This window comes from Esox lucius, chromosome 15 (assembly GCF_011004845.1).
Source record: "Esox lucius isolate fEsoLuc1 chromosome 15, fEsoLuc1.pri, whole genome shotgun sequence".
Classification (NCBI taxonomy): domain Eukaryota; kingdom Metazoa; phylum Chordata; class Actinopteri; order Esociformes; family Esocidae; genus Esox; species Esox lucius.
In genome coordinates this window covers 25517312-25540689 of record NC_047583.1, presented here as the reverse complement: position 1 = coordinate 25540689, position 23378 = coordinate 25517312, and the positions used below count along the sequence as shown (strand labels likewise).

General features: G+C 44.3%; 2 protein-coding genes across 8 annotated transcripts in view; both read right to left on the bottom strand.

Moving 5' to 3' along the window:
- Positions 1-595: 595 nt before the first annotated feature.
- On the bottom strand, positions 596-3703 carry sdsl (serine dehydratase-like). Its single transcript, XM_010892904.4, has 7 exons — positions 3024-3703; positions 2540-2579; positions 2313-2452; positions 2084-2172; positions 1627-1854; positions 1394-1524; positions 596-1258 (listed from the first exon to the last, which is right to left on the bottom strand). The coding sequence occupies exons 1-7, from the start codon at positions 3174-3176 to the stop codon at positions 1065-1067; spliced, it is 975 nt and encodes a 324-aa protein (XP_010891206.1). The 5' UTR covers positions 3177-3703; the 3' UTR covers positions 596-1064.
- A 115-nt stretch (positions 3704-3818) lies between these two features.
- Positions 3819-23378, bottom strand: part of ppp1r13ba (protein phosphatase 1, regulatory subunit 13Ba) — a 38356-nt gene continuing 18796 nt past the window's right edge. For 3 of the 7 annotated variants that reach the window (XM_020054264.3, XM_020054261.2, XM_020054266.2), the window contains 14 exons: positions 15262-15363; positions 12330-12504; positions 11634-11830; positions 11025-11189; positions 10482-10674; positions 9757-9885; positions 8401-8480; positions 7653-8082; positions 6582-7324; positions 6224-6361; positions 5873-6006; positions 5553-5719; positions 5274-5473; positions 3819-4864 (listed from right to left, as the gene is read on the bottom strand). In XM_020054264.3, coding sequence (XP_019909823.1) covers positions 4823-4864; positions 5274-5473; positions 5553-5719; positions 5873-6006; positions 6224-6361; positions 6582-7324; positions 7653-8082; positions 8401-8480; positions 9757-9885; positions 10482-10674; positions 11025-11189; positions 11634-11830; positions 12330-12504; positions 15262-15363 — 2895 coding nt within the window. In that variant the 3' untranslated portion in view covers positions 3819-4822. Of the gene's footprint in view, positions 4865-5273; positions 5474-5552; positions 5720-5872; positions 6007-6223; positions 6362-6581; positions 7325-7652; positions 8083-8400; positions 8481-9756; positions 9886-10481; positions 10675-11024; positions 11190-11633; positions 11831-12329; positions 12505-15261; positions 15364-18555; positions 19166-23378 lie in introns of those variants that run through there. The other 4 variants (XM_020054265.3, XM_034297351.1, XM_020054263.2 and 1 more) reach the window with 4 other exon arrangements.

Below are 23378 nucleotides of genomic sequence, written 5' to 3'. Positions count from 1 at the left end.
GAATGGTATTTGAAAATATCCTTAAATGGTCAACTTATTTTTTCTTTTTTTACAAATAACCACACACATGAAGGTACTTGTTAAGGACTGTTTACTATATTTGAAAATATGTAATTACACAGAAAAAAATATTTTTACTGTCATCATACTGTCATCGTTTTACCATTGGAGACTTTACATTGCATGTAATTAGCGAAGAGAAGACATACTTATATTCAGCATAAAAGGCTAAAATGGATGTAGTAAAAAAGAGAAGCAAACAGTTTTAATGAAGTAGCCTAATCATAAGGTTTTCTAAGAAATTAGAGATTACACTGACATCTGTTAAACTTAAATTGTATATCAAATAAACAATGAATTCCAGATCATTCATGCTTATTGCTAACAAACAGAATGGTGTCAGAAGGAAAGCAATCCACAGGTCTGTTTCCAGTACAACCTACAGTGGTGTACCGATATACAGAGGCAACTTCACAAAACTCTTAAGATCAGAGGTCTCAAACCGGTTCCATGGAGGGCCGAGTGTCTGCAGGTTTTTGCTCTCACTTTGTACTTAATCGTTTCTACCCCCACCTGGTTGTTTAGGTCTGAACCGGGAACCAATTTAAAGGAAAACCCAAAAACCTGCAGACACATGGCCCTCCGTGGAACCGGTTTGAGACCTCTGCTTAAGACCATAAGCTTAGTAGAAAAATACACACAAGGAGTTACTTAAGCATGACTTAGTTATGTCAGGTCACTAATGTCAATTATCAAGTATCTTGTCAGTGACAAAGAGTACCACCTGCTGGTCTCAACCAGCAACTACATTTGAAAAGCTCTCTAAAAAAGGCTGTCAGAGACCAACCAATCACAATTAGTTGTAGCATTTGTCAATACTGTGAAAATGTAGATAACCAAAAACAATTAATCTGTCCTCATAATCTTTCATTGAAGCCATGACCTGGTCAGACTGTAATAGCCTTGTCCAAACTGTACGTGCTGCTGCGAAGTGGTCTACCTTATCACTTAACTAGTTAAAAGTATCACACTGTAGTATAATGGAGATGCAGGAGAGTCTCCGTTCATCTGTTGAGGACCTTCCTGAGATGCCGCAACTCTGCCTGGTTGATGCTGCTCCCTCCACAGACGATCATCACCAGGGGACCTGACAGGGGAGCTGGCAGCTGGCCCTCATCCTGCAGTCTCTGGATGACTCCACAGTAGACGGCAGCTAACGCAGCCCCGCAGGCCAATTCCACTAGCACCCGCTCCTCGTCTGGACAAACAGAAACACACACACACGCACAGACTTAAAATAAAGCAAAGCAATATAGGGATATGGACGGAAAATGTCAACAAAATTCTAGTAGATATTCTGTCAGAGAACACTGGGTGCTAGTACCACACTCACCCAGAAACATCTCCACAGCTTGTAGTGCCTGCTGGTCGTTGACCAGCTCTGATATTATGTTCATGTTGCCCTCCTTACTGTACTCAAAGGCCTGGCTGCACACTGTCTTTGCCCCCAGACACTTGGCCTCACTGACAATGCAACCATCATTACAGATCATCAGAATGGAATAGAATGTGATCCAATAGGTTTTAATATAAAATAATAGTAAATTCAATAGGTCCTCTACTCACCTGGTGATGTCCGGTAGTGTAACTATTTTGCCAGCCTTTATTGCAGCGTTAAAGCAGTCTGCTCCCTTGGTCTCCATGCAAATGATGGGCACACTGTCCCAGCCAACCTGCTTCATGCCTTCCACTATCCCACAAAGCAGCCCTCCTCCCCCCACAGATAAAACCACACCCCCAGGCTTGGATGGAAGAGAGGCCTTGATCTCTCTCACAACACTGGCATGGCCTTGCCTTGGAGAAAACAAATAAATGTATTTACAGTTTATTTTAAGTCTAAACAAACTTTTCACAAAATACAAAGTTTTAGACAAAGCGAACTTGTCAAACAATAGGGGAAAGTGGGAAGGAAATCAGTTCAAAACAAACAGCAAATGCTACTCCAAATAGAAGAATGGTGTTCATTTCACAAACAGCTCAGAGTCAGTCGTGCCCCTTTGGTGTGACTTAAGTCTGTTCTCACCAGAGCAGCGGATGGTCAAAGGGTGGGACAAAGGTCAGGCCATCCGTCTGGGTAAGATACAGGGCTGCCTCATTAGCATCATCCCACACCTGAACAAGCAAAATGAGACATTAAAACAGCAAGCATGGGGGAACCTAAATGGGGGAAAACAGACTCACCTGAAAAGTCTAAATAAAATGTGTCAAAGGCAAAACCTCTTGAGTGGAGAAACAACAATTAGCAGGCATACCTTTCCCACAACTCTGACTGTGGCTCCCTGGTCCTTCAGTTTCTCCTTAATCAGCTCAGGCGTGGATGAAGGCACAATGATAGTTGCCGGAATGTTTAGTTTGCGTGCCACATAGGCTGTGGCCATTCCAGCATTGCCACCTGAACACAACATACCAATATCATCATAATGAGGAACAATGGGACAACTGGGAAGATAATCGACCTATTTCATAATTTGTCTACTACCTGAGGCGCAAACAACTCCTTTGGACCCTGATCCTGCCATCTGGAAATAAATAATTTAACTAATGTTATTGAGGTTTTTTGGTACGGAGAAAGTGATTATATAAGAGATGTCAATGCTTTCATTTGTCTTTATTACCAAACAAGATATTATGCAATTAGACTTTTCTTAGTATTTATTCTGAACTACATTACACTTTCACAAGTGAACACTAAGGGGTGCTGTCGCATAAATGTAACAGTAGTACTAGTAGTAGTGAAGAAACCCATTACAACGTCGTCCATTTTACATATTCCGTGAGGCACCTATTTTTCATAGATTGGAGACTTTCAAAGTTATATGTGAAGACTTTTTCTGATGTAGGTCCATCGCTTGTGTAAAACAATAAGCGTTTAACGTTAAGCTTTACCATGTGTAAAGCTACATTACCTGCTGTAATGTAAACTGCATTTACGAGAATGTAACGAACCCATTGATAATACTTACCTTTTGACACAGGTGTCCGATACCTCGGATTTTGAAAGAACCGGAGGGTTGGGAACTTTCCATTTTTAGATACACATTGGTGCCCAACCGTTTTGACATGTTTATGCTCTCCAATAAAGGAGTATTTATATAAAAACCTTCCGGACTTGCCATGGCTCAGACGCAATTTAAATGATCGATTAAACGAAAATGTCAATCTCGCCTTGAATCATAGAAAGCGGTGCATACGAGTAAACCTATGTGCAAAACGGGTTTGTTTTCTTTTCACCCCAATGACCAATCCACAGAGTCGCACTCGTTGTCAACAAAGATTGAAATTCCGTTGCGGATGACAAGGCAAAATAGGCTACGCAAGTAAAATGTGTATTTTGAAGGCTTATTGTGCCATTATCACAAGGTAGCCAACTGCGACTTCAGTAAATTACTCCCTCCTTTGCAACCCCATAAACTGGACCCTAGACAAGCAAAATCGTTAATGTTTAGCTTCCAAATTGATCATTATCGACCCGCCCCGTTATTTTATGGCCTGTCTCGTGTAACCATAAACATTCTGCATAGGATAACGTTATTACTACAGTACTTAACATTCTATATCGAAGTAGTTCTTAATCACATTTTAGAGTAATCATTATTTATTTTGTACATTTCATGGCCATATTGTTTGATGTTTGTTTACATAAACCATACGCAACCAACAATTCGAGCCAGCGTCAGTCAACAGGTAGGCTTCACTCAAATTGTGTACCACTTAACATGATGAGTATGAAACAGACAACAACCAACCGGAAACAAAAAGAATATAATAAAATTTTACTTAATATTAATATGCACTCCCATGAGAGAAACTGCACCTTTTGTTTGGGTGATAAAGCATTCATATATTGTAGGCATTCGAGTGTTTAATGAGCTTAGTTTCCATTCACACCCACTGATAGCTTCGTATAGGTATTACATCAGTAAAAGAAAATGCTGCACCTCTCACTTTCCCATCCCAGCATAACCCCTTCACTCATTCCTTCAGAAAACATTTTGGTTTGCAAAAATAACACCAACAGTATTTGACTTAACATATTTTTAGTAGCTTTAACTGACAATAGCACCTTCTGTAACCTTCTGTCACTTTCTTTCCTTTCTTACATCTCACAGAAACAATCTCATGTGTTACTTTCTTTCCTTCACTAAGACCCTGACGATTTGGCCTCCAGTCAGCTAACAGTCTTCTTCTAACGTTGTCCTTTGGTTCAAACATACTAACTCATGACTGCGTCCATCCTATCCAATCCCTTTCCAGAGAACATCCCATTCAAGTCCTTACTTGACAGACACACAGACCAAATTTCTTAAGTGAGAGGGGAGAGGGCGAATCCCAGACCCAGAGGAATAACGGCTGAATGAACGGGCGGTGGCAGGGTGATCTTCTTCTGGAAAAAATAAAATAAAAACATGGCGCTTCATTGTTTCACGAACCAATGATGATTTTTTTTTAATCAGTCTGGTCTGGCGGATGAGGCCAACATTCAAAATGCAGATAGAGATCCCCAGGTGGTGAATTCTGCTTCTTTGATAACTGACGACCATGATAAGTGTCCACCAATATCAAGCCTATCTGTCTGCCTGGATATGACCCACTCTGTCTGTGCCCTGGTCCATATCCTTTGTTCTGTGGTGGAACAGACTGACACAGAGACGTCACTGTCAGGGCACAGCCAGCTCCAGCTTTGAGCCAAGTCACAGCACAACAACGTGCACTATCTTCTCAGCAGCGTGCGCCGTCTTCTCAGCAGCGTGCGCCGTCTTCTCTATGCCAGAGAACGTTGTCTAGGCTTGATCCTCGGATACAACTGTGACAGGAAACAATTATTGTACATTTTATGTTAAGATCAAGAAAACAAAGAAATAAAGAATTATATGCACACTTCCCATTAGATGCATATTAAACTATTTTGTCTCCGGCAATTTCCATATATTGGTTTTCATTGCCTATTTTTTTCAGACCACAGGTAAATATAGCATTTAACCAGACCACAGTTCAGTTTTCATTAAGAAATATTTTCAGATGCCACTTTAATCATGGGTGAAACATCCCAACCAATCAGATAGCATTTAATTAACCTCATTTAAAACAATAGCTGGGAAATCTACACTTCACACTGGTTACACCAAAGAATGAAAATGAATAATAGGAGTTCTTTGATATGAACATCCTTAACATGGGTCCACAGTTGAACCCATTGTGTTGGTGAGCCTCACCCCTAGAAGGTTCCGCGGCACATAGCCCTCCTTGTCCTGTAGTCTGGCCCACCACCACTCGGTCTCAGCGTCGTCCCTGCGACTCACGATGGTGATGGCATCCCCCTCGCGGAAGGACAACTCGTCTGAGCTCTGGGCCTCATAGTCCCACAGCGCGTAGACCGAGCCTTTATTCATCACTCCCAGCTTCTCCTGCACCCCTGGTGGACAGACAGAGGAAGGCTGTCAGCTCACGCAGAAACCCCACTGGAAGGGTCTCTCCCCAGGAACTCTGCTCACCATAGAGGAACTGAGAACACTGCGTGTATCCCTCCTCCATTTCCTCGCACTTATCAGCGGCAGTCTCCACGTCACTGATGGTGGTGGCAAAGATGGCCGCCCCCGACTCCACCAGCAGCTTACAGAGATGCACACTGTTACAGGAGGCTGCGCAGTGAAGCGGTGTCCTGTATAGACAAGGCAGAAACAGAGGGCGCAATGTTCATAGAGACCCTGTGTCGTCTTTACCCGTGTGATATTACAACAGTACGCATAGGCAATGTAAACAAGAATGTTCAGAGACGACTGGTCAGAGCAGGAAATGGTCGCGACGTCCTCACCATCCATCGCTGTCAGCCGCATTGACGTTCACTCCGAAGTCGAGCAGGAACTTGACGATGTGGTGATGTCCGGCGCACACCGCATTGTGCAGGGGGGTGATGCCCTCGTCATTGGCCGTGCTGGGGTTCTCAACCTGCGACGGGAGAAGGATCGACCAATGATTTAGGGATCAGTTTCATGTGTTTGTAAGCCCATTTTACATCAACAGTCATCATTGTGCGCTGTTGTATAGAAGACTTAGAAGTCAGTTTGAAACCCCTAACAGGGTGTGACAGATGTAACATGAGAAGACAATTTCTTTCTCTACTTGGATTATCAAATTTGATCTGTGTTATAGAGCCAGTGATGACCTCATAAATGATCCTCTGCACTAGGTCAAACTCTCCCTCCAGAGAAGCATCCAGTAGCAGGGCCAGCGGGTTGAACTTGACCCGCAGACCATGACCTGTCCGCTCTGACTCAGGCTTCTTCAGGTTAGTTCTCTTGATCTGCGGAGACAGAAAATCCTTTCATGACTTAGGGCAGGGTGTATTTTTCCTATGAAAAACATCATGTTGGGAAACTCTAATATTAGCACGTTTCAGGAAATTACTCTTTTAATTTGTATGACCCAGCTACGTGACCAGGATAAACTCCGGACCTTATGAATAAAGATATAGAAATGGAAGGATTTTGTTTCCTATTGGAGCTCTAGCTCTGCGGGCTGACCTTAGGCAGTGCCGGCAGAGTGACGGTTCGGGGAGAGGTGTCTTTCGGCTGGGGGGACGAGACCTCGGGGGTGGGGCTGGGAGTGGAGGTGGTGCTGCTAGGACCCGGCTGGTTGTTGTTGCCTTCCAGGCTGGGCTGGGGGGTGGGCGGAGCTGACTCACTGGGCGGGGGCGTCCTCTGCCTCTGGTTCTCATTGGAGTCAGAGGGAGGGGACGCGGAAGGGGACATCCGAGGGTCAGAGTTGGGACCCTCCGCCACGATGAGCCCTAAGGCTGCCTCTGTCGGGTTCCCGTTAGCGTCGGGACATCCCACGACACCGCCCATGAAGACGGGCTGGTAGAACGGGGTTCCGCAGCCGCCCTCCATTCCCCCGGCCAGGGTGTTGAAGCGCTGGTACAGGAGCTTCTGGATGTTGGGCCCAGCGGGGCCCTCCGGCTCCGTGATGGAACTGCGTTTCTTCAGTGGCCGTGGCGCATTGGTCAGCCGCCGGCGCAAGACCTCCAGGTCAGCATCACTCTGGTAGCGCAGCGGGGAGTGGGCCACGGGGGTCAGCTTGGTCGGGCTCAGCGGCCTCGGGATGTTTTCCACGCCTGGCGGGGGGAGGGGTCCGCCCTCTGGAGTGTCACCTTCCCTGTCCGACGGGTCCTCGCCACACCCCAGGCCTGCTCCGGGGGACAGCGGCCCGTGTTGGAAGGGTACAGGGGAAGGAGAGGTGCTGGAGGACAGCACTGGTTTCCCATACACTAAAAGAAAATGGACACAGATATAATGAGACTATAGGGACTGAAAAACAACCAGAAAGTCAAGTGGAAAGTCAACCGGAAAGGCCAGGGTTCAAATGGTATTTGTTTTGCCACAAACACTTTCGAGAGTTTTATTGAGCCTCACCTGGAGAGCCACATGGGAATGGTTTGCACTTTTGGGACTAAAACATAGGTTCCATGTAACCAGGTAAACTCAATCAAGCGCTGCTTAAATATTTGAAAGAAATCAAATATTATTAGAGCCCAGGTCGGATTAACTCTAAAAACTCTAACTCTAAAAATCATAGGAATCCATTGAGGGGCGTACCTGCTTTGATGGCAGACCTGCCTCCTACCGGGTAGCTCTTCGCTGCAGGCTGCTGTAGGTACATGTTGTAGATAGAGGAGGAGTTCATGGTGGCAGGGCCCTTCCTGGGGGACTGAGGCCTCGAGGAGGACCTGTCCGGAACATAGGGCCTCACAGCCACAGCCAGCGGGGGGTCAGGCCTCTCCCTCTCACCCTGGCCTGACTGGGGTGTGGGGCTGGGGGGGACAGAGATCCGATGCTGGATCTGTTGGGACGAGGAACCAGGAGGGGGTGGGGCCGAGCGCTGCCAGGCTAAGGTGGCCGGGGCTGACCTGGGCAGGGAACTGGTAGAGCAGACTACAGACGGATGGCCACTGGGTGCAGGGTAGGTGCCGTAGATGGGTGGCAGTTTGGACATGGATCCCACTGGTATCTTACTGAAGTCAAGACTCTGTAGAGGGAAATGCAGCGAACCAGTTAGACAGATGTCCACGTAGGACAGTAGGAAGGAGAACACGCAAATGTGCATAAATTGAAGTGCTGCATTTCAGTGGTCTAACTGGCTTTCTCCACTTGTGTCCGCTCCTTCATTTATGCATTGGTTGGAGATACAGGGTATGTGGAAGCAACATTGTGGAAAATGTGTACTGGGAATTTGCTTTTAATGCTTTCTTTAATATCAGATGTTGGAGAGGGGATGTGGATAGGAAGCCACTTTGGGCCGTTCAGATGTCTGCACTCGTTGACTAGGGTGGGGTAGAGGGCTGACCTGGTCCGGGCTGGTGTTCCTCCAATCTGAAGGTTGGACAGAGACGCTTTTACTCAGGGTGGGCCACACGGCTTCACTGGCTACAGAGGGGGGGCACAGAGAGAGAGGGATGAGTCAGAAAGATAAAACAGGGAGTGGGAAAAAAAATGGGAAGACAGACAGCAGGGCAGGTAGTATTTGTTTCTTTATAAAGGCTAAGACATTAAAGGGGTTTCGAATGGGAGACTGAAAGCACAATTACACACAAGACATGCTGTCCATTTGAAGAACTAGCCCTGTAGCTAAAACGTTTCCCTTCTCTTCGACCCATGTTTCCTACCTACAGGCCGGTACCGTCCAGGAACCGGCCGTCATCCACACCTACACTACAGTGCAGGACAGGCTGACCCGAAGGACACAGGGTTAGTTGGAATACGTTGCATGTGCCGGGTGTATTTTGGTGCTGTCCCAGTTTCTGATCCAGTTTAGAACAGGTTAAAGAGATTATTTGTCTATCCCTCCGAGAGGATCTCTCACTATCTTCCTCTTTCTCACTCAGCTCTCCTGGAAACGTAGTCTGTCTGGAGGTCAATTATTCCCTGCATCTTGTCTGTCTATTCGTCCGTCCGTCAGTCCAACCTCATCTGTCCATCTGCCAGGCTTCTTATTAAACCGATTGCAGTGTCTGTGCCAAGTAAGACATCGCTACTCTCCCTTTCAAACGACAGACCCGCCCGGCCCGGCCAAAGGTGAGCACTAACAGCGCAACATAATCTAAGGCTGCGTCCGAAACAGCATCCTACTTATTACGAGGGCCTGTGTGGAGAACAAGCCCCCACTAACCCCTCCCTGTTAACATCATACGTCTATTTCTGTCCGTACAAATAAACCACGTTACCTAACCATTTCCCCTTATTCAACAGAGGTCATAGAAACGGCCATGGTATTAATGGCTACGCGTATTCACACAACGAAATTGAATTCCAATACCAACAAATGGCTTTTCTAGGCGGGGGGGAAAAAATGGGACCGTGCAAATAAAATGGGGATAAAGCCAACAACTGGGTAATTCATCAACCTGTAGCTACACATTTTACGTAAGGGTGGAAGTCGCTGTTGTGTCCTTATATTTAGGTAGATATTCCATGTTACGTCATCCTAAGTTAAGTTGTTGATATAATCACGCTCAATGTGTATATTTCACGTATATATAAAAGGAGGGAAGGCTGTGGTTTTGGTAACAGGGTTTTAGGTAGAAGTTATAACTATGTTTTGCATGCATGTACAGAACTATCTGAATGCATGTTTAAGGCCTGTTTGTATTGGGCCCTGCTACGGAGCCCCATTCCTTCAGGCTACGCTGGCTCCCAGACTCACTGTCAGCACTGTGGGCCCCTGAGGGGGACCGGGGCCCCTCTCTCAGCTCCACAGGGTCCACTATGATGTCTAAATCTGAGACCTTCCACTGGCTGGAGGGCTTCCTCACACCGAACCCCTCCTCCTCTGCTGTGCCCGAGACCGCCACGCAAATTGTCACAACATCAGCAACAACATTAACAAAAACACGGCAGGACAGACAGAACGGTTAAGGGAAGGAGAAGAAGAGGTCCACAGACAGACAAGAGAAAGTACAGAGGACAGGACATTAGAGAAAGGTGAGTCATTTGAACTTGTACTCAACACTTGTCAGGGAGATCTACCTGAATTCTGCCCTGTTTACCCAAAGCGTCCAACTCTCTACATCCCTTAGTAATGGCCTCAGGAATACACAGTCACCATCTACTGACTATGCAAATTAACTCTTGTCTCCATATGTTCATATCTTTCATTAATTTTATTTGTGATTTTGAATTGAATAAGTAATTGTGTATGCATTGTAATAAGCACAGTGTATTTGACTATGGAAATCAGTACAAATAAGTGTTCTCAGAAGTGTTCTGTGCTGCTATCCTTCTGAACTGAAAACATCTCCCACCTCTGTCATAGAAATCTCACGACTGCAGAGAAAAGACCAACCAAGGTGCCCCAAATACTCATAACTGACAGTGAGCAGTTTGAGAGAAGTAACGCATGTAAAGCTGCAGCGTGAAGCAGAGCCTGACCTGATTTGGAGCGTCCGTGGTTGATGTGGCCAATCCCAGGGCCAGGCGGTGGTTTAAGGGGTTCTGGGGGCAGGCTGTAGCCCCCCTCCTGTCTGCCTGGGACAGGGACTTGGATGTAGGGACACACGGCGGCCACACGCCCAGAGCTGGTGGGAGTGGGCTGGGGGGAGGGAGGCTCATTTATCCTGTTAAGCTGTAGAGTGGAGAGAAGGAGGGTGGACATAAAATCTCAGCTCTACTTTCACAGCCCAAGCTGCTGTGACTAAAAAAAAATTAAATAAAAATCACAAAAATCTGCGCATTACAGAGAACATTGTAAAGATACATTGTGAAATCACAAATGTACATACAGGCCGTGCCAAGTGAAATAATATGCATTCTGTTGCCAAATATTTAATATATAAAATGCCACTACATCTGAAAATTTAGAACATCCATAACTAGGTACAATGCTAAGCAATGGTATATGTCTCAAAGGTAGTGAGAAGAGACATGTTGAGATCATCTCAAGTGAGTTTTTCGAGAGCTCCTTCCGGGTCTTACGGGGTTTCTCTCTTTTTCACATGCCTCAGCTTTTTTCTTATACAGGCGCTCGCGGAGGTCTCCGATGCGCTTGTCCATCATGGTGACGTCGGCGTCGCGCTTGTTCAGCAGCTCCCTGTTCTGCTGCAGCCGGCTGCTCTGCTCTCTGTTCAGCTTGTTGCGCACCTGACAGAGACACAGAGGAAACAGGAAAAGGCATGGCTGTGTTACACCAGGAGGCACGTGGCTGGGATCTGTGTGCTCACGCGCGCCACAAAGTCAAGCCAGGGGGCACCTTGCCCCGTTTCTGTTAAACCAGGCCCCTCATAGGCAGAGAGAAGAGGAGACAAAGCTGTACATAATTACACCCGGTCGCGAATGTCCTCACAAAATAAAAATGTCAGCCTGACTCATCTAATCTCCACTCCTGGATCTGATCAGCAACTGGGCAGTCTGAAACTACCTAACAAAACATGAATCTTAAGGATCATTTCATGACATTATCTGGAACCAGTGGAATGCATTGTATGCGCTTATTGTGAACGTGTGATGTATCCTACTATGTAACCTAGTATAAATAAACTTCTAAACAGCTGAAGGAAGCGCTCACATTTTCCTCAGGCAATGTACCTGCAGTTCCTGGTAGAGTTTGCGTAGCTCCAGGGCTGCGGTCCCAGTCAGAGGTCCTCCTAGGGGCTGCAGGCCGTTGAGACGTCCCCTCCTCAGGTCCTCCAGCTGCTGGGTGAGCTGGTCCACTTTCAGCACAGCCGACTGCAACTCGGCCTGCTTCTCCTGGAACAGGCCACTGACATGCTCGATCTCAGCCGCTGGGGAGAGGGGAAAGGACGCCGTGTACTATATAAGTAACCGTGTATCGAGAGTGTCGGGGATGGATCAAAACAGACATGCCGTGAGTGTAAGGTTATGAGAGAAGACAGAGCACAGGGTCCCTTTTCGGTGGAGTATCTGTTACCATGTGGCAGGCAGGGTGCAGCCTCAGACACTATGAAGCAATAGGCCAGGCCCAACTGAAGTATGACCATAGGGGCTCCGAGACATCCAGAGAACTCCAGTCAACACCCAGACACACCCAAGTCCAGACCACAACAGGGGGAGGGTCAGATTCTGGGCTCAATGACAGAAATAGGGAGAGACTGCATCGCGGACAGCTGAACGGAGCTCAGTTTCTACTTCCATCGCGTTAACAGTTTCAGCGTCGAACTGGTCATAGTGGTGATAATGACGGGCTTCTCCAGTGACATATGCTTCTGTTTGGCAATTAGTGTGTGTGTGTGTGTGTGTGTGTGTGTGTGTGTGTGCACTTACACAGGTTTCCGTTGATGAGCTTGCTGTAGTCCACTTGGCCCCTCATGGCGCGGATCTTCTTAAGTTTGGCTTCCTGACTCTCCACCCGCTCCTTTAACCTCTGCAGCTTCTCAGCCTCGGACGCCGTCGGTCCTTGTTTGTGGTCCTGCTGCTTTAAGTGCCGAAGACGCTGCTCCTGAGGGGAGTGAAGGGAGGGGAGAGGAGAGGAGAGGAAAACCGTGAGGTACAGACGTGGGGAGAGAACACGTAGCGCAAGCTTTCCTTGAATTCATTCAGACAGTGCAATGAGAGATACGATTACACACACACACACACACACACACACACACACAGTGACTCACTTTTAGGACACACACACACATACACACACCTCAGTTCGCACAGAAGACAGCTGGACAAAGAATGAAGAGGAAGGAGAAGTTAAAGGAAAAACATTGAAAGAGAGAGGAAGAAATAAATTATTGAAAGAAATAGGAATCAAAAGACAGAAAATGTAATCTAATTCTAAACTCACTTAACAGACTGGTGAAGAGAGAAAAGACGCCTATTTTCCTCTTATTAAAATACAAATAAAAGCTTTTGCAAAACATCCAATCCCAAAAGGTACCAGCCTTTCAAATAACAACATATACCGAAAAACTAAACAATGAGAAGAGTCCATACATACCAAATCCTCACAAGTGATAGAATTACTGAATGAGTGAGGTGAAAAATCGGTACATGAATGAGAGCAAATGAGAGAGTGAATGAGAGGGACTGCAAGGCTATGTGGTGCTGACTGAAGCGTTTTCAGGTCTGCTCTAGAATGAGCAAACACAATGCGGGCTCTGACAGAGAGACGGTGGCAGAGAACAGGACAGGGAGTGTTGACTAAACACAATCCACTATTCAATAGACGCACAAAATCAGAGAGTTAACCCGCTTAATGCAAACACCCAAATGTACAGCTAATCACTTGGTACAGTGAACAGAAATGACTAAAAGTGGCATCCCACTGACACTTGCCTCTTGTCAACGTCATCGCTTTATTTATCCTAATCAACATAGAGAAAGGCACTACAGTTTCCCAAAAGATAGACAGCATAGAACATCCCACATATTTACCTTCAGACTGAGAAACACCAGTTAAGTCCTATCATACAATGATTAATTTCCTGGCCTTGAATCAAAGTTTCCAGTATGTTCTGAGATGTTCTTGAGAAGGGACCAGTTTGTTTGGGTGTTACAAAATAGCGTAAACGCTATTTTATGGTTCAAGCCTCATTCAGATCAGGTTCCTCTCCCTCCTCTCTTTGAGACAGCCCACTTACTCCCCTGCAGCTGGCTGCTCACTGTTGACCTCATTTCCTGTCGGACAGAAAGTCCTTTCCTGTTATTGTCCCTGCTCGTTGTCCCTGGCGACGCATGCTACCTCCTTACACAAAGGCCACACTGACCTAAGGAACCAGGACTCTCTCACTAGATAGTGACTGAACACATCAATACCACAGGCTAATCTGGTTCCCAGACACTTCCGTGTAATCATCTTCCCCTGTGTGTCTTGTACACTAAAATTGTGGGACAGATTAGCAAAAGTGAAGCTGAGCTGTCTCAATGGATACTGCACTGAGTCTGAGCAAAATGGGACAGTTCTTGTTTTTTAAACCTTGTTCATTGTGGTATTATTGTTTCCACAGTAGCTAGCTAGCAAGCTAATTAAAGTAAAATTTGTGTTATAGGCTATTAGCTGGTTAGCACTTCTTTGTTTTAAGAAGTGGCTGGCTCATGCAAGACTGGATGTTCATCTACATTACAAACGTCATAAATACTGCTCCATTTGGAACTGTGCCTCACAGTGTTTTAATGAGTATAAAGGAACCCTGAGACAACAGCAAGCTGACCTCAGGTCGTGTGATCAGATCAAACGCAGACCATGTGAACATTCCATCAACTTATTACGGAACAAGCTACAAACAGAAGTGGAAAAACTTAGAGAAACCAGGTTAATACAGTCTTCCCAAACCCAGCTCTCCTCAAATACTGTGCATTCAACCGACTCTATTAAAACATGACAGGCAAGCCGATAACCTACTGCCTCTGTGACCTATTAGCACTATGTGTTCGCAGTTAACGTATTCGCCTGATTGCACGTTAACTGATGCATACTGCCTCTATTTTGGTTCTCCCCACTTGACAGTATGCAGCAATCTACTGTCCCTGATATCATGTAAGCATGTCCCCTGAGACCTGAGTCAATCATCTCCACAGACTTCATCCTAGCATGTTACCTACAGAGCCAGTAGAGTCATGTCAGACGGATCCCAGTTGACAAACAGAAGCCAGGTGTCTGGGCCAGCCCAGACAGTGTAAGCTGAGGATCTGTGTTTATATTTATAACAAATAGACCTGCTCTCTGACCCTCGTGTTGACTGACTGGAGCATAGAGAAAGAGTGTCTGAAACCTAAGCCAATCCAACAACTGTCTGGAAACTATCAGAACGATTTACACTCTGGACACTCAAATGGTACAGATTCCATAACAAACAGTAGGTTTAGTGATCATGAAATGGAAGGAAACAGGACTGAAATAAAGGGCAGAATAGATACAACAGGTATTGCTAATGTACATGACTCAGACTAACCCACAGACACTCAGCATAACTAACTGAGAAATGGCTAGATATCTCAGACTTCTGAAGCCATAGACACCAGGGGCTTTTATAAATGTGAGGTTAAGACGGTTCCTGGTTGGAAGGGAGTTCTATCACTGAGGCACATAATATATAGCAGCCCACAATTATTCACACTCTTAATAACAATGTAAAAGCTCATCTTTATGAAGGGTGTCAATAATTTCAACCCAACTCTTATGTTATTAGTTTATATGTTTGACAATATGATCAGCTGGTGAGTGTGTGTGTGTGTGTGTGTGTGTGTGTGTGTGTCCTCATACCTTTGCAACAAGCATCTGCTGTTGGGCCTCAATCTGTTGCTGTTGTCGTGAGGCCATTTCCTGCAGCTCCGACAAAGTCAGCTCCACCCGAGGGTTCCCCACCTACACACACGCACACATACAGACAGACAGGCAAGTGCACACGTACATCATACAAACAGAGAGACAGGAAAAAGCTCAAAACATGGGCCTTCAACCATTTACATTAGTCATTTAGCAGACACTCATATCCAGAGCGACTAACAATAAGTGCATATAACCGAAAAAAGTGCCCACACACTGTCAGTGGGTGAGATATATTAGGCAGCAAGTGAACATTCTGTCCTCAAAGTTGATGTGTTAGAAGCAGGAAAAATGGCCAAGCATAAGGATCTGAGCGACTTTGACCAAGGCCAAATTGGGATTTAGATACGACTGGCTCAGAGCATCTCAGAAACTGCAGCCCTTGTGGGGTGTTCCTGGTCTGCAGTGGTCAGTACCAATCAAAAGTGGTCCAAGGAAGGAAAAGTGGTAAACCGGCAACAGGGTCATGGGCGGGCCAAGGCTCATTGATGCAAGTGGGGAGCGAAGGCTGGCCCGTGTGGTCCGATCCAACAGACGAGCTACTGTAGCTCAAACTGCTGAAATGCTGGTACTGATAGAAAGATGTCAGAACACAGTGCATCGCAGTTTATTGTGTATGGGGCTGCTTGGCCACAGACCAGTCAGGGTGCCCATGCTAACCCGTCCATTGCCAAAAGCGCCTACAATGGGCACGTGAGCATCAGAACTGGACCACAGAGCAATGAAAGAAGGCGGCCTGGTCTGATTAATCACATTTCCTTTTACATCACATGGATGGCCGGGTGCATGTGCTTCACTTACCTGGAGAACACATGGCACCAGGATGCACTATGGGAAGAAGGCAAACTGGCGGAGGTAGTGTGATGCTTTGGGCATTGTTCTGCTGGGAACCCTTGGGTCCTGCCATTCACGTGGATGTTACTATGACACTTACCGCCTATCTGAGCATTGTTACAGACCATGTGCACCTTTCATGGCAACAGTATTCCCTGATGGCATTGGCCTCTTTCAACAGGATAATGTGCCCTGCCACAAAGCAAATATGGTTCAGGAATGGTTTGAGGAACACAATGAGTTCAAGGTGTTGACTTGGTCATAATGTTATGGCTGATCGGTGTATATATCCATTAGATGATCTAAAACAATTGGCTGCAGAGCTACAGAGATTTAGCAGAAGCAGACCTATCTTACATGGGAAGTCTATTTAATATCAGCATGGATTTCTGTCTTCTGTGATGTTACACTAAATGAAATGGTAACAATATCATACACTTTTATATGAAACACACATGAGGAAAGGCTTGCCATTGAGCCATTGTGCAGTCAAACGTTTTTTTTATTATAAAAAGAAAAACAAATTGTATTATGACTATATCAGTGGGCCTTTTCAGGACCAAAATACTAAAACATAAACCTAACCATAAATCTAACCAGTAACCCTAACCCTAATTCTAACCCTAAACCTCAGTGTAACTTAACTCCAAGTTAAACAGAGTCCTTTTTCAAGGTGAGTAGCTAAAAAAAAAAAAAGGTGGTCACTTTCCCTGATTACCTACAGGTTACTATACGTGTGAGGATATAAGTACAGCAATGCACGTACACACACTCACGCTAACAATTACCACAGGGCCACTAGGAAATGCTTAGACTGCCTGAACAGGAAGGTTGTAGTCCTACCATGTCCTGTCATTGTGCGTAGTCACTGACTAACAAACACGCATCTCTCTTTCTCCCTCCAGGTTTCTCTTCCTCTGAACCTCCTCAGAATTTGAGCTTAAATCACACATTAAGTGCTGTTTTTAACGTCAACTTTTTCTACCTCTGGTGCTCAATCTCTGGCCTATCCTGTTGAGATGAGCTTCTGATTTTAAACTGTTTCTCCAAAAAGACTGGTTGCGAACATTAGACTACATTAGCACAGATAAGCGAAGTCACTGGAACACTCCAATAAACTCCCATTACCAATAAAGAATTTGAAGTCATTATTGTTCAAAAGGAACTATATTGCATGAACCTTCAGCAGGTCTTTGGCACTCTGGCTTTGTGAGCCAGTGATAACAAGAAGGCTTGTTGCTCGCCTTTGGAGCCAAGAGGCAAAAGAGGATCATTCCTGTGTGGGGGTGTGTTTGAGACAATGAGCAGTGCCTAAGAGTGGCCCATTCAGTTATCCATCAGTCAGTGAGCACTAGTGTTGCCTGTCACATCAATACTTCTTGGAATACATCACATCCTCTCACGCTGATGGGTTCATAATATGCAACATTTCAAGTCACCAGTAACAACTCAACAGTGGGCCGCTGGGCATCCACTGCCAGAGGCATAGCACTAGGACAAAAAAAACATGAGGGTCAAGTGGAAACCATGAAGGCCTATGACCAGACTTGCTGTCATTCTTGAGGAACTGGGTCAACAAATTAAGATTACGGTCAGAACGGTTTTAAAAACACTAAAGCAAGATACTAGCATTTGAATAAAACTGTAGAGTAGCTTCATACAGATCTTACATTTTAATGGGAGTCCCGCTACTGCTGCGCTGGGTATCTTGTTAGTCATATCTAGTCTGTCAACGTCAGTTATTAGAGCAAGTTACCAGAAGTCAGTTCGAATGCAAAGTAAGGGAAATTATAAAAAAATAAATTTAAAAAACTGTAAAGGTGCATTTCCTTCACATCAAATAGTGACATACAGTAATTGCTGATATCAGAAAACCGTTCTCATGCAGAATCAGAATTCTGACGGACACTTCATACCATGCAGAACCGAGCCAATATAGTGTAGAAACACGGTTTCATCCGTGGGAATTGACATGGGTGTGAACAGAGCAGTTGTTTAAATCACAACCCACACAGATGAAGATCTTAAGAAAAATAGGTAGGCTGGAGATCATGTTTAAAACACTTCACTACAAAGCTATATAAAATGCAAAAGTCAGTATCATACTTAGAGACAGGCTAAACTGATGTCACATTACATTGCTTGATCAGTAAAATTGAAAAAGAAAATATATTCAAACATTTAAATCTGGGATTTGACATACATCATTCTCTAAATTGCTGTTTAGTAATCACTCATGACTCCATTTAAGTACATATCATTTTGTCAGCTCACACACAATGAAATGCATTAAAGAAACGCGCAAGAAAAATCAAGCTGACACAATGACGTGCCGTCTGAAGAAACTTTACCGCATTGCAAAACAAAATATCTATAAGTTAAATAATGTTTAATTACCTGCTGAGCGTCCCAGGTAATTCTGCAAGATCGCACTTTAATTTTGCTGCATTGTCCTTCAACTGTAAATTCCTGTACAGCCTCAACATGTTTCCACTCCATTTTTTTCTAGCAAATCGTTCCGTTGCTCATCCAGAAAACATATCCCCTGCTACGGCCCCTATATGAATGAACAACGCACCTGATTCTAATCGCAACTTTCGCACTTGTCTGATGAGGTGATTAACGACTCTTCTAGGAGGGCGGTTTGTTATTCAGCTCGCCTCGGGTTAAAACACGTAAAACCAGCGTGCGCACGCTGATCCGCACTTGGAGAGCAGAGGGCAAATGAAGTCGCAGACTCTAGTCGGTATGAGGTGGACCGGTATAGCCTAGCTGTCACATCCATTTATTTAGTCGGGCGGATGACGGGTCACAATATAAAAACAACCACTCATGATTGTCACCTATTTAAAATGTTACGTTGACTAAGGTAATCTCAAATATATTCATCTTCACTGACGAGACTTTATCACTGCGTAAGTTTTTTCCCTGCAAAGGTTTTGTTGAAATTTTTACGTGCCAGCAATTCTTACCACCTCTCACTCCCCCTCTCCCGCCCTCTCCTCTATGCTGCTGAAGCCGGACTGCAGCACGAGCACACCCCTCCCTCTCCCAAGTTCCTGCTGCCATAAAGTGTCTGCGCCACAGCAGTCTGTGGGACTGGTAGGCCCGCTGACTGGGACGCAATGGATGCGCGTGTTGAGATGGTCTCGAGGCAATCATTCCAACATTTTCATGCATCACATTCTAAACATGCAGCGATTTCATAAAAAGGACTAGCCTACACCTGCATACATTTTCTTTCATAAAGACGTGGCCTCAATCATTTTCAAACATGCAGTTGCTGCTTGGTTGGTCCACACACATTATAATTATGAGGAGCTAGTTATTATGAAACCTCTGATTGGGTTAACCCTGTCTTAAATTATGAAAAAACATACAAGGGGAAAAAGCAGCTTGTACTCTATCAACAAACACTTGACCTGTTGTGACCTGGTCAAACATCCTTCCTAACCTGGCTGTTATTTCCATAATTTTGCAGATGGTTGTGTAGACATGTGTTGGTGTCTAGTCAGCCATAAGGGTCCATCTGGCCAACCCTGTGTGATCCCTGCTCTGTTGTAACCACAGCTCACTCCTTTACAGCACCACACATCTAGTAGCATGGGAGTAATAAAAATAAATCTCAATCAGCCATTCTGAGCCAGGCTGCCCTTTGTTACAAAATGTATGTACAAACCTCAATTGATTGGCTGTTACCTAGGCATGGACGTACTGTGTCACCACAACCTGCTGACTGAACCCTGCAACAAGCTTGGGAATTCAATGACTAGTAGGTGCATGTGGGGGTTGACAGAGTGGAGGTTTAAAGGAGTCGTAGCAAGGTTGATGAGGTAATGTACTGCAGGGAAACAGGGAGTTTCCACTGTGTCCAAGTGACCACCTGTTATTTCATCTTGACTGTTCTTATAAACGAGATCAGCTGGAATTCTAAACACACTTACAATGATCAGACGCATCTCCAGCACAGCCCAAGATCCTATCTAGCACAGCTGAACTGCTGCCATGACTGAACTAAGCTGCCGTGCATCTCCACACTTTATCTAGGAAAGGAAGGAAGGACAAAAAGGAGGGAAAGAAAGAAAGAATGGAAGTGGGATATTGAGAAAGAAAGAAGGGAAGTATGAGAGTGAGGATAAAGAAGAGAAGGGAAAGACACGGACAAAGACCACCACCTTCTGCCATATCCAGGGCCGGCTCCAGCCTTTTGTGGCCCCTAAGCAAGTTGTCGTTTAGTGGGGTCCCCTAGACAACTGGAATGATGACAATGATGAAGATGAATTGAAATTATGATCAGGATGTAATATATTGGTGTGCCAGAATCTGGGCAAGAATCGACTCTGCTTCTTGACTGGGTTGTCTGCTCCCCTTACAGCACATCTGACTATATTCTGTCTGAACAACATTTAAAGAGTGGCATGTATTTCTGGAAGCCAAGTGAAACCAGGCCTCACAAACAATATGACTAATAAATACAAAAACATTAATAATATATCTTTAATTTCGTTTCTGTTTTCTTAATCTTTCATCAGTTTTCGCAAGTGGCAAAATCTCTACCAGAGATAAGATTATCCAATGGTGCAAAACCACTCCCCTCTGTTTCAGTATGTGTAGGCTGAATATTTCATGCCGTCTGGCTAAAAAGACCATCATACCTCTTAATTGAGGCCACTTTGGCATCTGTTTAGTTGTGTTTTAATTACATACTTTTGTGCTTTGGGACTGAGAACGTGGGAGTTCAAATTCCATTCTGCTAAATGTTAATTAGCTGTCTTGCTGTTGGCATGAAGTTAGATCAACAACATCACTTAGCGAGGAAACGTTTTGCTAAATTAATTAGCTAAGACAACAAAAACCAAACATCTGGACTGTCTGTTGTATAAAGTCGAGCTGATTTAGCAAGTTTGCAACATGAAGAAGAGAATGGCATGGACCTTCACCAACAGCGTGAGTCCAAAAAGTGTTTAACTGTATTTACCACAAAACGTTGTATAAAATGAATAGAGTTACATTGTTTGGACCAAGTTACATTTTTTGTTTGCGGTCTTGAGTTATCACTGCTGTGGGTTACAAAAATAGGTGATTTATGTTAAAATAATGCTGGACTAGCGGAGGCAGGTCTTTGCTTTCTTTCCATCTTGTAATTTTAGGACTCAAATATGTGAAGGAAATTATTCAACCATTATGAGTGTGTGATTATTGTCTTCTGCTCTCTGACATACAATTGTGTATGTATAGGCTATAAATAACAAATAAAATGCATTGGCTATGAATAGCTTATAGAGGTTGTACTATGAATAGGCTATGAATAGCTTATAGAGGTTGTATATGAATAGCTTCTAGAGGTTGTACTATGAATAGCTTCTAGAGGTTGTAACATGGATGTTTTTTTGCCTGACTTGGCTTCCCAAGTTATTTTACCCACACACCGCCACTACAGTGGAAAATGCAGTAAAAGAAAGACACTAACAGCACTTCCCAACAAGCTCATTCATAGAAACCTGAGAGCCACTTGATCAGAATGAAACACCAGGCCACATGTTACCAATTAACAGAATTCGTGTGTGGTTTATTTGGTAAACCATGTTGCTTGCAATGCCAAAATTATGGGTTTGAGTCCAACCGAGGCCACCCATAATTTTCTTTGCTTTGAATAAATTTGAAATTACATACAGTATATAGCATCAGTCACCACACCCCAGTAACCGTATCACACATGCAAGCACGTAGACACACGCCCATTGAGAATCTGCCCTATAATCCTTTTAGCCCATTTGTCATGAGACCAGCATGGACTAAGAAAACAAGTCCTGAACAAATGTCGTCACTCCTACAAGGTAGATGAAGTGTTGCTAAAAGTGTTAGCTTTACCAATGATGTACTCTGTTTTAGACAGAATCAGCATTACAATTATACACTGTTTTTTTATTATGTTTTATAGGCAGAATCCACGTTACTGGTCATATACTATGTCATCCATTTGGCAGAATTTGAATTTGGAGATATGCACATGTGTTTCTCAGGTTAGGAGATGAAGAGTAAGCATTTACTGGCACCCAAAACAAATACATAACTTTAGGGAGTACATAGATTAAATTGGAAAAAACAACCAGGAAGAGACTAGAGTACAGGCAGAAAACAAAAAAAGTGAATAGAAATCATTCATTACCAAGCAAAAATAACCATGTTGTTGTTAAGAAATAGGGACAGATCATAAACTGTGAAACCAAGTGCAGTTGTGAACTGCCCAGGGACAGCATCTAGTGGAAATCATTGATATTTGACAGAACAATAATGGCCAAAGAAAGCAGTGTGGATTGCTGCCTGGGTCAGAGATACCAGACCGTAGCAAGTTGGGCATTAACTCCAGCTTTCACATGGTCGAATTCTGAGGGAACTGTAATCATGTCTGTCACTAAGCCTTTTTCTAATCCTCTGTACTCTACAAACAACAGACAGACACATGCACACAAACACACACACTCACTTCAGTACACTGTAACACACAAGCTCTCTCTTTCTTTCTCTGTCCCTCTTTTCCTGTCTTTTTCCAACATACAAATAGCAAAGACAGAGATTTAATATTAAATCTCTGGATGAGAGTAACCAAGGAAGTCCTTGACATTAGAGTACAAGTTCTCTTGTGCATATTTAGACAGACATTATTAGGACTTGCTAAATCATGACAGTCATACAGCCTCTTCCTCATTTATACACTTAATGAGCAGGCAGGCATTATGCCAAGAAGTGTGTTTGTTTACTACTGTGTGTGACTGGGCATGTTTTTGTGTTTGTAAGAGCAATGGAGGACAACGTTAACTCTAGCTTTGTGAAAAATGATAGTACATTTTTTAGAGCCAATACTTGTGCAAGTTAGCAACAGAAGTGCCTAATGGTGTCAACAAAACGCTGTCTTTGGGCTACTAAAAGGAAAGGGTATATTTGTCATTTTGACAGAAGGTCCAACTGAGGTTTGGTTTAACTATTCAGAGTTTTTCCTCAATTTCTTGAACACATATTGTCCAAGCAGAATTCACTTATAAAAAAGACAACACACAGGCCTAAACTGAAATACTGCCGGCCAAAATGACAAATCACATTTCCACTAAGATTGTGAAAACATGAAATACTTAAACTACCTGCATCAATACATACAATCTGTTATCTCATGAAATTTTATGTGAAAAAATCATCACATAATGTCCTGATAAACACTTACT

Bases quoted from the DNA above. Each gene is read 5' to 3' on its own strand.
- sdsl (XM_010892904.4), bottom strand. From the start codon at position 3,176: ATGGCAAGTCCGGAAGGTTTTTATATAAATACTCCTTTATTGGAGAGC. The intron at 1,525-1,626 runs GTGAGTAGAGGA...TTGCATTGTCAG, and splicing joins ACACTACCGGACATCACCAG to TGAGGCCAAGTGTCTGGGGG. The intron at 1,259-1,393 runs GTGAGTGTGGTA...CTGTTTGTCCAG, and splicing joins AGCTGTGGAGATGTTTCTGG to ACGAGGAGCGGGTGCTAGTG.